The sequence below is a fragment of the Ochotona curzoniae genome, unplaced genomic scaffold, assembly GCF_017591425.1.
Source record: "Ochotona curzoniae isolate NIBS_2020 unplaced genomic scaffold, NIBS_Ocur_1.0 contig_2754, whole genome shotgun sequence".
NCBI lineage: Eukaryota > Metazoa > Chordata > Mammalia > Lagomorpha > Ochotonidae > Ochotona > Ochotona curzoniae.
The window spans coordinates 342,108-355,412 of NW_024465582.1; the positions used below are offsets into that span (position 1 = coordinate 342,108).

Below are 13,305 nucleotides of genomic sequence, written 5' to 3' on the forward strand. Positions count from 1 at the left end.
CCCACTTGGTGTACTTGTTGCTTCTCCATCTCCACTCAACCATACCCAGGGTGCCAGGGTGCCCTCTGACTGGGATGGCACAGGGCCCCCACCATGCTGAAGAATCCAAGGAAAATGGGGAGCCCATGGTGTGAGGCCAGACCCCACTGCTCACCACTGCAGCCCGAGTGGCTTTCAGATGCGTACAAGCTCCCCAGGGGCCAGGAGCTCTCAGCCCTTGGGTGCCACATGCCTCCAGCCCCGGCAGTGGTCTCAGGTCAGATCCCTGCCCCATTTTGCAAACTGCCCCTCTGCAGTGGACACTGAGGATGCAGGGCAGGTCAATATGGGCAGAGGGTGGGCACAACCCCTTTGGTGGAGGGCAGTCCCGTGTGAGGGCTGAGCCAGGGCACATGCTGTCCCCTGGAACCACCATGGCAACTGGGGTGCTTGCAGGGGCCCTCTGGGGCTGACTCTGAGCACCAGGGCTTTCCTCGCCATCACCCAGCGTGTCCCTGCTCAGGCACGGCAGAGTAGCCTGGCCTGCAGGGGTCCTCCAGGGCTGGGGACAGCACGGTGGCACCGGAGTCCTGCAGCGGTTAAGAGGGAAAGGATGGAAGGTGGGGACTAAGACCCAGAGGGCGACAAGGCTCTAGACAACACAGTGGTGGACACAAACGGACACACACGCTCAGAAGAGGGGATGCAGCCCAGGGCTGGGGTGGCTGTCCCCATGGAATCCCATGTGCACTGCAGGGGCGGATACTGCTTCCATGTGGCCAGGAGCCGATGCTGGTCCAAGTGCCCCCCATGGAAGACCCCCAGGGAGTGGCCTGGCCTAGTCTGGTGCCGGCTGCTGCAGCCATCTGCAGAGTAACAGAAGAGCTTGTCTCTTTCAAATGAATAGAGAAGTCTTTGTGAGTTGAAATGTATGAACTCGGCGCACAACAGCCCGAGTGACAGGACAGCAGGAGGTGGGCGCCCAGGGGATGGACAAGTCCCTTGGCCTCTGCCCTGGGCTCTGCAGGTGCCGCAGACACTTAGGACACACTTGGTGGCCTGGGTCCAGAGCTCAGTTACTAGGATGCCTCGTGGGTGTGGCAGGCAATGGGTACAAGGTCCATGTCAGTGTCCCCATTGGGAGCATCCCAGAAACTTGGGGAAGCACTCCCAACTGCTGAAATGTCAGGTAAATATTGGCTCCTGCCAAGGTGGGTGGCTGCTTCCTCACCAAGTCTGGAGCTGTCATGTGGTGAGAGGGGCTCTCTGGAAAAAGGAAGATCCCCCGCTGTTCACCCCCATCATGTGGGCAAAGCCACCCGGGGCCCATGGGCTCGCCCCCAGCATATGGACAAGGCCACCCAGGACCTATGGGCTCGCCCCTAGCATGTGGACAAGGCCACCCAGGACCTATGGGTTCACCCCCAACATGTGGACAAGGCTGCCCTCAGCAGTCAGCTCAGGGACCATGGGCAGCTGGAGCCTGATCCTTATGTAGGAAGCATGCTGGCCCAGCTGAGGCCTGCTGAGAGCTACCTCCCGTGTGTTCCAAGGCCACTGGCTCTACACAAAGCCTTACCATAGCATCAACTCTTGGCTCCCCCTGAGGCCAGCTCAGGCACGGGGCTGCCCTATCCCAAGGGGCTGGTCCCTGGCCATCCTGTGGGGGCCACACAGCCGGCCCTTAAGTTCTAGAATCCTTGCACCTGCTCCCGGCATACCCAGGGGATGGAAGCCCAAGGTGTTGCTGGGGGCGGCTGGCAGGGTGTGCTGGACACTGTGGCCAGAGCAGGGACAGGGCAGTGGCAGGACTGGGTGAGGCCTGAAGAGTTGATCAGCACTTTGCTTCAGGGAGTCTGGACTTTGGATGCAGTAGGAGGAATGGGGCAGGATGCCTGGCAAGGGTGCGTCTCATGGGGCAGGAACTCACAGTCAGGCTCACTGTCCACGGTCAGCTCTTCCTGGCGCTTTGATGGATGGACAGCAGGGAAGACAGACCAAGCCCCACCCCTCACGGTGTCAGACGTGTGGGGCTGGCAGGGTTTCAATCCAGGATGGCCTTGATGTCCGTGGTCAGGGCTGGGGCAGCTGCAGCTTCCAGGGCGCTCAGGGTGGCCTTGGGCAGCTTCTGACGCAGCTGGGCCTGGGCTATGGGGAAGGCTGGGAATCAGGGTGGCCCAGCAAGATCTGGGATCAGCTCCCACGGGCAGCTGGGGCCAGGCCGGCCAATAGGTACCTGTTCTGAGTGCCGGCAACAGGCACTTGTAGGAGGCTTTGTGGCGGCCCAGCCACTGCAGGAAGGCGTGATAGCACAGCCAGCGGGCGGCTTCCAAGGGGAACGGGCCAGAGGCACCCCTGGCCCCCAACAGCATCCCTGGGGGAAAACCAGGGCAATGATCCCACCCCACCAACCCAGGGCCCCTAGCTCCTATCTTCCCCTGGAGATGGCGTGCCCCAGCAACCACGTGCCATGCCTACCAGTGCAGCTGCCCACCACACACACCCAGGACTGCTCCACCCCAGCACCTGGGTTCTTAGCTTGCAGGATGGAGTGGCAGCAGGACGCAGTGTCTGAGATGACCCTCAGGAAGAAGGATGGGTTACTGCACACCTGCTGGTTGAATGGAAGCCGGAGCACACACGCATGGAACCTGGGGGGGGCAGGGTTATTACACATGTGGAACCGGGGGGGGCAGGGTCGTTACACATGTGGAACCGGGGGGGGGCAGGGTCGTTACACACGTGGAACCTGGGGGCAGGGTTGTTACACATGTGGAACCTGGGGGCAGGGTCGTTACATACGTGGAACCTGGGGGGGGGCAGGGTTGTTACACATGTGGAACCTGGGGGCAGGGTCATTACACACGTGGAACCTGGGGGGACAGGGTCGTTACACATGTGGAACCTGGGGGCAGGGTTGTTACACACGTGGAACCTGGGGGCAGGGTCGTTACACATGTGGAACCTGGGGGCAGGGTCGTTACATACGTGGAACCTGGGGGGACAGGGTCGTTACACACGTGGAACCTGGGGGCAGGGTCGTTACACACGTGGAACCTGGGGGCAGGGTCGTTACACATGTGGAACCTGGGGGCAGGGTCGTTACATACGTGGAACCTGGGGGGGGCAGGGTCGTTACACATGTGGAACCTGGGGGCAGGGTCGTTACACACGTGGAACCTGGGGGCAGGGTCGTTACATACATGGAACATGGAGGCAGGGTTGTTGCAGGACAGGATCCATGCTTGTGTATGTGTGAACCAGGGCCCAGGAGTGTGCTACATACATGTGAATGTACTGTACACTGGGTGTGCCCTACTGTGCACATGCAGCTACACATATGTGCTGTCACATGATCACACGACAAGGCCTGTGTCCGTCTCCCTGACTGTGGAGCCTGTTCTGGATTCTGGCATGGCCATGCGCTCAGCCAGCATCCTGCTCCAGCCCCACCCCAGAGCCATTCCGCCAGTGGGGGGACAGTGGTAGAGGGTCCTCCTGCCAGCAGCTGCGGTCCCAGGGCCAGGGTTTCCACTCTGGTGGTCTGGCTGGCAGTCATGGCACTCAGGGGATCTGACAGTGGTTTCTGCTTCAGGAATCCAAGCCAGGGCCTGTGTCCAGGCACTGCTGGACGTGTGCACACAGGCCTCCCCCCGACCCTGCCTGCCTGTGCTACCATGCTCCTGCTCGCCCGTCCCCTCAAGGACTCCAGTCCCGGCCGTCTGCCCATCGCTCCCTCCCCCAAGCTTCCTGCCTGTGAACAGGGAGCCAGGTGCTGCATTGCTGGCCCTTCTGGGGCCCCTGCTGGGGGCTATGTCCCAACCTGTGTGTCAGGCCACCCACCAGCACCTGCCCGTGTCACAAGGACACCTACAGATATGCCATGTGCAAAGAGCGAGAGAAAGCCCGACCCAGCCAGACCCCGCCCCTGGACCATCCTGGACTTGCCCAGGAAGGAGCTGCATGTGGCCAAGGCCAGCCCTGGCAGCCGGATCCAAGTTTAGCCCATGTGGTCAGTGTAACTCCCCTGGGCAATCCCTGTGATGGACGCTGACCCTGTTTGCTAGCTGTGGGGGCTAGTCCTGGGCACACCACGCTGGGGCCTATTGCCTCTCTCAGCTCTGGTCAACAGCCACCACCTGCTGCTTGATGCTGCCAGACTTCATGGAGACAGGGTCATGGGAGGTTCCCCATCCCCACCCAGCTGCAGGGGCGGGATTTCCTCAGAAACCTCAGGGAGCAAAGTTCCCTGTGTGCCCTGGCCTGAGGGGAGGCTGCGCATGAGCTGGGTGGGTGTCTCTCACCAGGGTCTGGCATAGGCCAAAGCACACAGCTACCCACCCACTCCTTTCCCAGGCCCAGCCCGGGACAACATACGTCCCAGAAGCATCATCAGGCCCGGGCACAAGCTGGTGTCTCCTCTTCCCCACCATGCTGGGCCCCACAACTGTCCCTCCATGCCTCCAGGACAGTCACATGGCCCACAGTCAGTGCACAGGGACCTGGCCTATGTGAAGCCACGTGAGGCCACGCCTGCAGGTCAGAAGAGGCACCAGCAGGTGGTCAGTAAGAGCCAGCTGTTGGCCAGGCCTGTGCTGCCCTCTGGTGGCACGCAGTGGACTCACCTGTAGGCCTGCAGCAGAAGGATCTTGTGCAAGTTCACGCAGACGGTGTGAAGGCTGTTCACCTGCTTGTCACAGATTGTGCTGCTCACACAGTGCACGCCCACACACCTGTGTGCCCGTCACATGGTACACAAGGCTTGCACGCTCACACAGTGCACGCCCACACACCTGTGTGCCCATCACATGGTACACAAGGCTTGCACGCTCACACAGTGCACGCCCACATGCCTGTGTGCCCGTCACATGGTACACAAGGCCTGCACGCTCACACAGTGCATGCCCACACACCTGTGTTCATCACATCACTTTTGCAATCAGGCATATATTGACACACATGTACACATATGCTGGCATACCATTTCGTATGCACCTTGCTGAGCACATGTCCATGCCACCTGCTCACCTGCAGATCCAGGAACAGCCCATGACACTTGAGCCGCAGGATGGCCAGGAGCTTGTGCCGCAGGCTCCTCCCAGCCTGGGGGCCGGGGTTGAAGGTGAAGCCGGACCTGGCAGACGTTCCTGCGAAGCTGTGACATGGTAGGCATCAGGTGGCTCTCATTGTCACCTAGCCTGATGCCCACCCAGGCATGGCCGGGACTGGGCCTCACCTGGAGTAGTCGCAGGACACCTCGAGGGTCCGGGTGTCCAACAGCAAGCCGCACCAGGGAAACAGACAGTGGGCAGGCAGTTGTAGGGGGGCCTGGCCACCCAGTGCTGTCTCCTCCACTGGGAAGTTCACCACTGTCTTCTCCACGTTTATCTGGCAGCCATATTCGGGGACGCCTTGGACCAGGGTCCTGAACCGGGGAGGGGTAGCATCATCTAGGAGGTGGTGGGCATATGGCCCCCTAATGGCTGCTGAGAGTGGCTTTCGCAGGAGACCCCTGGCTGCAGGGTACACCCACCTCGCCATCCTTGCCTCTGCTTGTGGGAGCCACAGAGCAGGACTGGATGTAGCCCAAGAAGCCCTCAGGACTGGCAGACCAAGGCCCACACAGGGCTGTGTGGGGCCCTCAGCTCAGGGCGCAGTGACAGAGGGTCCCATGTGGGGCCCGAGTCACGGGAGTGACTCCCACCTGAGAAAGGCTTTTGCTTGTGTCAGGTCCGGAGTCACCAACAGGAAGTCATCCACCAAGCGCAGGAGCACCCTGAGTTAAGGACGTGGGGACATGCAGGATGAGGAGTGGTCGCTCCTGAGGTCACAGGCCCTGCCTGCAGGTCAGGAGAGGTGTCCAGGGGTCTCAGGGGCCAGTGCCAGCTTCCCATGCCAAGAATGCCAGCATGGTCATTACAGTCAGACAAGGACCATGGATGTCTGAGTGCAAGGACATCAGGGAGGGCACATGGCAGCCAGGGAGGACACACAGCACCCAGGGAGGGCACACAGCACCCGGGGAGGACACACAGCACCCAGGGAGGACACACAGCACCCAGGGAAGGCACACAGCACCCAGGGAGGGCACATGGCAGCCCCAGGGAGGGTGCTCACCCATCCTGCTGGATACTGGCAAACAGCGAGTTCTCCATGTCCCCATAGCACAGGCTGCAGAGCAGTGTGGACAGCATGGAGCCCTGTGGAATCCCCTGACATTGCACGTAGGACCTAGAGCGCGGGGCAGAAGGGTCAGCCAGAGCCCAGACAGCTGTCCCAGGGTCTCCCCCCACGCGCCAGCCATGGCCTCACCGGCCCCCGACATGGATAACACTTTGGTGAACAAAGCGCAGGAAGAAGGCGAACAGGTCATCACTGGTTTCGTTCAGGGAGCAGCTCTGTGGAGGAAGTGGCCGCAGCCAGCTCAGCTTGCGGGGACAAGGCGAGGGGCTGTACTGGAGGACAGCGTCTCCGTGGCTGGCTGGGATCCTGCCAGGGCCTGGTAGCCACACCCCTAGGGACTGCAGCAACAACTCCATAGACCCCCGCTCACCTGAGCGGACCCAACGCACACACACGTGCACACTGGCCTCAGGACAGATCTGGGGAGGCTGCAGCCAGCACTGCCCATGAGAGCTGTGAGCATGCGGCTCTGTGGGAGAAGACCAAGCGAGTCCTGTGTGGTATGGGGGCCCTGCTCACCCCCACCTTGCTACATCCCTCCCAGGCCCAGGGGAAGCAGGACCTGCTCAACAACAACAGCATCCCTTAGGGACTTGCTCTCCTGCAGGTGCTCCACGAACTGCCGCATGTACGACTGGTGGTCCTCCAGGGTGGACACCTATGGCCAGAGGGATGGGCGTGAGGCTGCCAGGCACTGGGCACACAGCACTTCCAGCCAGGACCCCAGCAGATGGATGTGGCAACACTTGGCACAGCCACGCCAGTGCTACAGGCAATTCACGCCTGCACGGCCACATGTTCATGTGGACACCCGGCCCCGGGCCTCACGTGTGTCTTGAAGGATTTGTGGATGCAGCCTAGGGGTGCTCGGCGCACAGTGGCAAAGCGACGCACGCAGTAGGTCCTCTCTGAGTGCTGCAGGACACGGGCCATTACAGCCACCAGTCTGTCCTGTGGGATGGTGTCAAACGCCCCTGTGATGTCCACCTGCTCAAGGACACCAGGGCTTGAGCTCCAGCCCCAGTCCTCGCCTGGCCCTGCCCTGAAGCCTGTTCCCCCAGCCTGGCCTGCCCTGAAGCCTGTTCTCCCAGCCTGGCCTGGCCCGAGCCTGTTCTCCCAGCCTGGCCTGGCCCGAGCCTGTTCCCTGAGCCTGGCCTGGCCCGAGCCTGTTTCCCCTAGCCTGGCCTGGCCCCGGAGCCTATTCCCCTAGCCTGGCCTGGTCCGAGCCTGTTCCCCGAGCCTGGCCTGGCCCAAGCCTGTTCCCCCAGCCTGGCCTGGCCCACGCCTCTTCCCTGAGCCTGGCCTGGCCTGAGCCTGTTCCCCGTCGCCTCCCACTATCCTGCGGCAAGTGGACACAGCAGATGGGACCCTGTCACCCACCACCCTTCCTGACCCTATCTAACCTGGGAGGGCCTGTGTCCTCCCCTGACCCCACCTGGCCCGCGGGAGGGGGAGCCTGTGCCGCTGTTGGGGTCTCTGGTCCCAGCTCTCAGCGGCCGGTGCGCCCTCAGCTGCTGACCATACCCTGGGTACTTGGGCCCTGGTAGCAGAGCTGAACTCCATTCTTCTCTAACCAGGACCATCCCGAGCAGGTCGAGCACTTGTGCTGAGGCGGCAGTTACCCAACTCCCCAAGGAGACTCACCTTGACAAAATGCAGCTGGGGGTGCGGGTCCTGGGCCCGCATGCGTAATGTGAAGGCCTGCCAGGCACGGTGGACGTCATCCAGGCCCAGCACAGAGGCCCCCAGCAGCCCTGGCCGTTGCGCCCGCTCGTAGTTGAGCACACTGAAAAGTGTCTTGATGTGTGAAGTCCACTGCTGGGCCTGGACACAGGGACGCACCCTCAGGAGGGTGTCCCGCTGGGGACATGGTAGCCCATCCCATCTCAGCACCACTTGGGGTTGGGGACCCATGGCAGAGGTCAGCGGGCCTCCCCACCCAGAGGCTAGGCCCTTAACAGAGTGATATCTACCATAGTCGCTAATGGCAGGGTAGCCACAGGGGCAAGACATAGGACAGAGTTGGCGGGGATGGGGTCCTTGGGTCCCATGACAGTTGCCACATGGCCTCCCTGCCCCCCTGGGTGGGGGCCACGGCAGGGGTCCGTGGGCCGTGGCCACTGCTCCCTGTGGACTCGTGATCCACTCACAGTAGCCCTACCCAAAGCTGCCTGCGTGGAAGCACGCATGCTCACCTTCTCCCTGCGGAAGGTCCTGGCCCCTGCCATGGAGTCCACGCTTACGATGGGTCGTAGCCCACTGGGCTTGGGGATGAAACGCAACCTAGCCTCAGGCAGCGGTGGCCAGGCCTGGCGCCAGCGCTGGACCTCAGCATCTGACAGCTCGCGCAGCCGCACACGCTCTAGGTGCTGCCTAAGAGGCATGGGCATGGTGAGGGCAGGCCGGGCCAGCCCCTTCCCCGCGTTCCCCAGGGGCCATGATACCTGACGCCCATGCCTTGCAGCCTGCACCACACGCTCTTGCGGTAGAAAAGGAGTTGGTTCCGCTGGAACGTGGTCTCGGTGACGTAGAAGAAGGAGCCGAGCAGCCCAGCCACACAGGTGTCCAGCAGCCAGAACAAGAAGCGGCCCAGGATCCCTTCCCGCAGCCGGTGTTCGGCGGCTGGGACACAGCTGCACCCTGGAGGCGACAGGGATGGCACACACATGATACCTTGGGGTCAGGGCTGGCTTAGAGCCAGCTCCGTGGTGGGGGGGGGGTCGTGTCCACGGTGGAAGGTGGTGGCGGTGATCTGCAAGCCAAGGAAGGAAGGGGTGGGGAGGGCACAGAAAGCTGGCAGTACACACCTTAGGAGCCCGGGGCAGCCTGGGGTGCCCAGCCCACGGAATCTCCATGCCAACTGCCCACACAGCTCACACAGAGGCCCCCTTGTCATCACACACCCGGCTGGTGACGAGCAGTGGGGCTGAGGTACCATCCCACCTGGGTGCTGGTTCAGGTTCCAGCTGACTGGGCCCCTGAACCCATATGGGAGACCCAGAGGAACCTCCTGGCTCCTGGCTGCAGCCCAGCCCAGCTCCAGCTGATGTGGCTTTTTAGGGAGTGAACCAGCAAATGAAAGATTGAGCTCACTTTCATAAGTAAATCTTTGAACACAGAAGTTACACAGAGAATGACAGAATAAGCTGGAGGCAGGCAGGAGAGATGCAGAGAGGCCCTAGAAGGTCCTGTGGGGACGCCAGGACTCCACTCTGAAGGCCACGGGGCACATGCTGACCTGAGGCTTGGATGACCCGGAGGGGTGGGACAGGCAGAACAGTGGACAGGCAGCGAGCGCTCAGCAGCCGGGATAGGAGCCACCTGGGCTGCTGCCGTGGGCAGAGCAAGGCAGGCAGACACGGGGTCTGCAGCAGTGACCGGCAGGGCCTGTGGCCAGGACTGGCACCAGCAGCCCCAGGTGACTTGTAGGAGGGGAGGGTGGCCAGGGGCCCAGGTCTATCCAGTGGCCTGCTCAGCACCATGTCCTGTGTCTGTCCACATCCTGGACCACAGGATCCCTGGCCTCGGGGCCAGGCACAAGTCCCTGGGACAGCGGGTCTCGGGAGAAGCAATAGGGTGTCTGGCAGCCAGCAGAGTGGACTTCCTTCTACCGTGCGGGGTGCAGGCTGGGGGAGCTGAGCCAGAGGACCCTGGGTCATCCGCTCCTGCAAGCTGGGCCCTGGGTAGATTCCACCTATCTGCCACTCCCGTTGGGGCAGTTTTTGGGTGCCCCCATGGTGCCTGGAGTCGGCCGCGACAAGAGGGCACTGCAAGACACAAACTGCTGGCTGGGAGCAGCTCTGACGCATAGTCCCCCAACCGGGTCTGGGACCACCCCTGCCGACCCCGCAGCGCCCCACCCCGCGCTCACCTGGACCCCTGCGCAGCCAGGTGCAGTCTTGCACCCTCATCTTCCAGGTCAGTTCTTGCAGTGAGAGCCGGCCGTGCTTCCCCAGCGAGACCAACTTCTTGGTATTCCTCAGAAAGCGGCGCTCATTCCGCCGGGAGCCCCAGAGACTCGCGGGCACCAGGCGTCGCAGACAGGCGCGCAGGAAGGCCAGCACCTGCCACGGGCTGCTGTGTTGGCGCAGAAGTGGCAGCAGGCTTTGGGAGTCCGAGACCTGGCTTGGGGGCGCCCGCAGCGGGCAGTAGGCGCAGAGCAGCGCATGGTAGGGGCACCGCGCGTGGTTTGTCAGTAACTTCCGGAACAAGGGCCGCATCCTCCAGTAGCGCGCAGGCAGGCGGCTCGTTCTGCGGCCAGGCCGGGATGGGGAGCCTAGGAAGATGGCCTCTACCAGCCTCCGGGCCCCCACTAGGCTGGGCGGCAGGGAGCTGAGCGGGAAAGAGGGACGCAGCTGCTCCTGGTCCCCACTGCAGTAGAGGAAACGCTGCGTCTCCACGTAGAGCTGCGCGGGCCCAGAGCCCTGGGGAGGCAGTCTCTGCTGCACGGATGGGCGACCGGCCTTGTGCTGGTAGGTCACATCAGTGGAGGCCCTGGGACGCCCAAGCTCTGAGCTCCTACCGTCCATGTGGGGATCACCACCGACTGCCCTGGATACCTGCTCGGGAAGCGTGCACCTTGGCTTCTTGGCCAATGGTGGATTTCCATGTGCACTACTTCGCCACCGCCTTAAACTCCGGGCTGGCGAGCACAGGGGCGCCCCGGCCTCGCCGTGGCAGCCACTCCAGACACGTCGCGTGGTTTCGAGGCCTATGCGGTTTCTGCCTCTGTGTGGTGGTGCAAGCTGGTGCTGGGGGCTGGCCCAGAGCTCGTAGAGGGGCGGCCCGCACACCTGGTAGGCGCAGCTCGGGGCCACCAGCTGATAAAGCGCACAGCGCGACAGCAGATACGCGAGCACATCATCGCCCACCCGGCGCAGCAGCAGCCCCCACGCACCGCTGCCGCGCAGCGTCTCCGTCACAGTGTTGGGCAGGTAGCTGCGCACGCAAGTGGTGAAGGGCCAGGGCAGGCCGCCGCGGGTGCCGTCCAGCAGCGCGAAGCCGAAGGCCAGCACGTTCCTGACGCGGCGCTCGCACAGCCTCTGCACCACCCGGGCCACCAGCTCCTTCAGGGAGGACACCTGAGGGGGAGCGGTCGTGAGTCGCCAGGGGCGCGTCCCGCTACGTTTCTTGATCCGCCCCTCACCCCGATCCCGGCAAAGCGGTCCCCACCCTGACCCGCGCGGCCCACCTGGCGGAAGGAGAGCGCGGCGGGGGGCAGCTGCGCGTCCCAGGGTACGCACACCAGGCACTGCGCCACCAAAGCGCGGAAGGCGGCTGGGTCCCCGCGCCGCACGAGCGGGCGGCTCTCGGGCCCCAGGCGCCGCACGAACGTCGCCAGGGGCAGCACCTCGCGGTAGCGGCTACGCAGGAGCGCGCGCACGGCCCGGCACCGGGGCGCGCGCGGCATCGCCGGGCCGGATCACCCCAGCGAGGACTCGGGAGAGCTGAAGCGGTGCTGCCTCCCACGTGTCGGGATGCCCAGCGGCCCGGAGGCAGCCCGGGCGCCCGCGCACTGCGCGGGAAGGGCGGGGTCCGGTCGCGGGGAGGAGGCGGGGCGCCGGGAGGAAGGGGCGGCTCCTCCGGGCCGGGGGCGCGCCAAGGCGGGGCCTGGGCCTCCGCCCGCCGCACTCAGCCCGCCTCTGGCGGGGTCATCGAGTTTCCCGCAGGAGGTCCCGCCGATAGCTGGTTCTGGGGTTCTGGTGTGGCCGGCCGCGAAGTGGGGGTCCTGGTAGGCAGGTACGTCACTCTCAGGGTCCTCAGTTCCCCACGTGGGCCGCGGCCCAGCTAGTCGGGGAGGGTGCGGATTTGCAGCCGCAGGCCTGGGACCTCCGCCTGGCCTGGGCTGCCAGGCACCCGAATTCCACTCCGGCAACACCCCTGAATCTAAGCAGAAAAGGACAGGCGACGTCGGGACCCCAAGCCCGGGGAGGCGGGCGACGTCGGACTCCGGAGTCAGCCGATGTTCCCATGGTTGAGGGTGGCGCGTGGACTCTCCCACTGGCCGAGGAACTTAAAATTTGGACAGAGCTAGCAAATGTTACTTGCGCAGAAAATCGCCCTTCTTGGTGGAAAAGGGAATGGTTGACTCGGGGTCCCATGCCACACTTACCTCATGGAAGATGCCCAGGGGCCTGTGCCCACAGCTGCCGGGATAAAGCTTGGGGCTTTCCTGCCACTGCCTGCTGCACAGCCTGGACCCCTAGACCAGGCACTCAGAAAGGGAAGGCGGGGCCCGTGGGTGGTACTGGCAGCCAGTGTCCCCTGGGAGTACTGGCTTGGGTCTGGCACCTGGGAGAAAAGGAGTGGATGAGGGAGGCTCGGTCCCTTCTCTCCATTCCTTTAACTCGCCTTTCAAACCAGTAAATAAATCTCTTATTCAAAACAGGAGGCAGGTCCTGAGGCAGCCTCACCTGCCCTGTGACATCACTGCACACTTCTTCATGGACTCGCCAGCTCGGTTCTGCTCAGGGTACCCTGTGATATAGGCCCTGGGCAGGGGTGGGCAGCTGGCATAGCACCTGCAGGGGCTGTGGCCCCGGGGATCTTGCCCACAGTGCCCATGGCTGGCAGACACTGCAGAGGGGACGATGCAGGCCCGGCTGCCCAGGGTGGATCTTGCTTCACCACAGGGTCACCTGTGACCCGGCCAGCTCATCCTTCTGGCTGTCTTGGTGCCAGCCAGGGCACGGGTCTCATTCACAGTCCTCGGATGGACAATACCCAAGATGAACGAGGCTGTGCCTTGGATCAGTGCAGGCCACGAACCTACCACCTCCCCATACCTATGTCTGCCTAGGCTGCGGCCAAGGGGGCGTGCTGCAGAGGGCAGGCACTCACATAGCTTGCCTAGGCGCCAGACAGGGACTGGAAACCATGCCATGCGTCCAGCAGGTGAGCGGTGTAGGTGTGTGTGCAGGGGAGTGCCGGGACTCCCGTGTTCCAGTGGGCGGCTCTGGCCTGAGGCCGGGGTAGTTCCAGCCTTAGTGCTGGGCCAACCGACAGCACTTGCCTTGCCCCGCCCCATGTCACTCACCCACCCATTGGTCACTTCTCAGCTCAGGAGTTCTGCGCGCAGTGCTGACCCGCCTTCTTTGGAAGGGTTAGTCTGTCAACACCTTGGCTGCTTGGGGTCCAAGAGCC

At 63.4% G+C, this 13,305-nt stretch overlaps 1 protein-coding gene across 3 annotated transcripts; it reads right to left on the reverse strand.

Moving 5' to 3' along the window:
- Nucleotides 1-984: 984 nt before the first annotated feature.
- On the reverse strand, nucleotides 985-11,572 carry TERT (telomerase reverse transcriptase). 3 transcript variants are annotated; one of them, XM_040977376.1, is made up of 16 exons: nucleotides 11,354-11,572; nucleotides 10,034-11,243; nucleotides 8,607-8,802; nucleotides 8,358-8,535; nucleotides 7,807-7,986; nucleotides 6,991-7,149; nucleotides 6,725-6,820; nucleotides 6,292-6,377; nucleotides 6,097-6,210; nucleotides 5,684-5,755; nucleotides 5,216-5,404; nucleotides 5,008-5,134; nucleotides 4,605-4,666; nucleotides 2,506-2,630; nucleotides 2,216-2,353; nucleotides 985-2,127 (listed from the first exon to the last, which is right to left on the reverse strand). In XM_040977376.1, the coding sequence occupies exons 1-16, from the start codon at nucleotides 11,570-11,572 to the stop codon at nucleotides 2,024-2,026; spliced, it is 3,255 nt and encodes a 1,084-aa protein (XP_040833310.1). In that variant the 3' UTR covers nucleotides 985-2,023. The 3 variants fall into 3 exon arrangements, with proteins under 3 accessions (XP_040833310.1, XP_040833311.1, XP_040833312.1); XM_040977377.1 differs by having other exon boundaries at nucleotides 7,807-7,977; nucleotides 8,346-8,535; XM_040977378.1 differs by lacking the exon at nucleotides 5,216-5,404 and having other exon boundaries at nucleotides 7,807-7,977; nucleotides 8,346-8,535.
- Nucleotides 11,573-13,305: the final 1,733 nt, after the last annotated feature.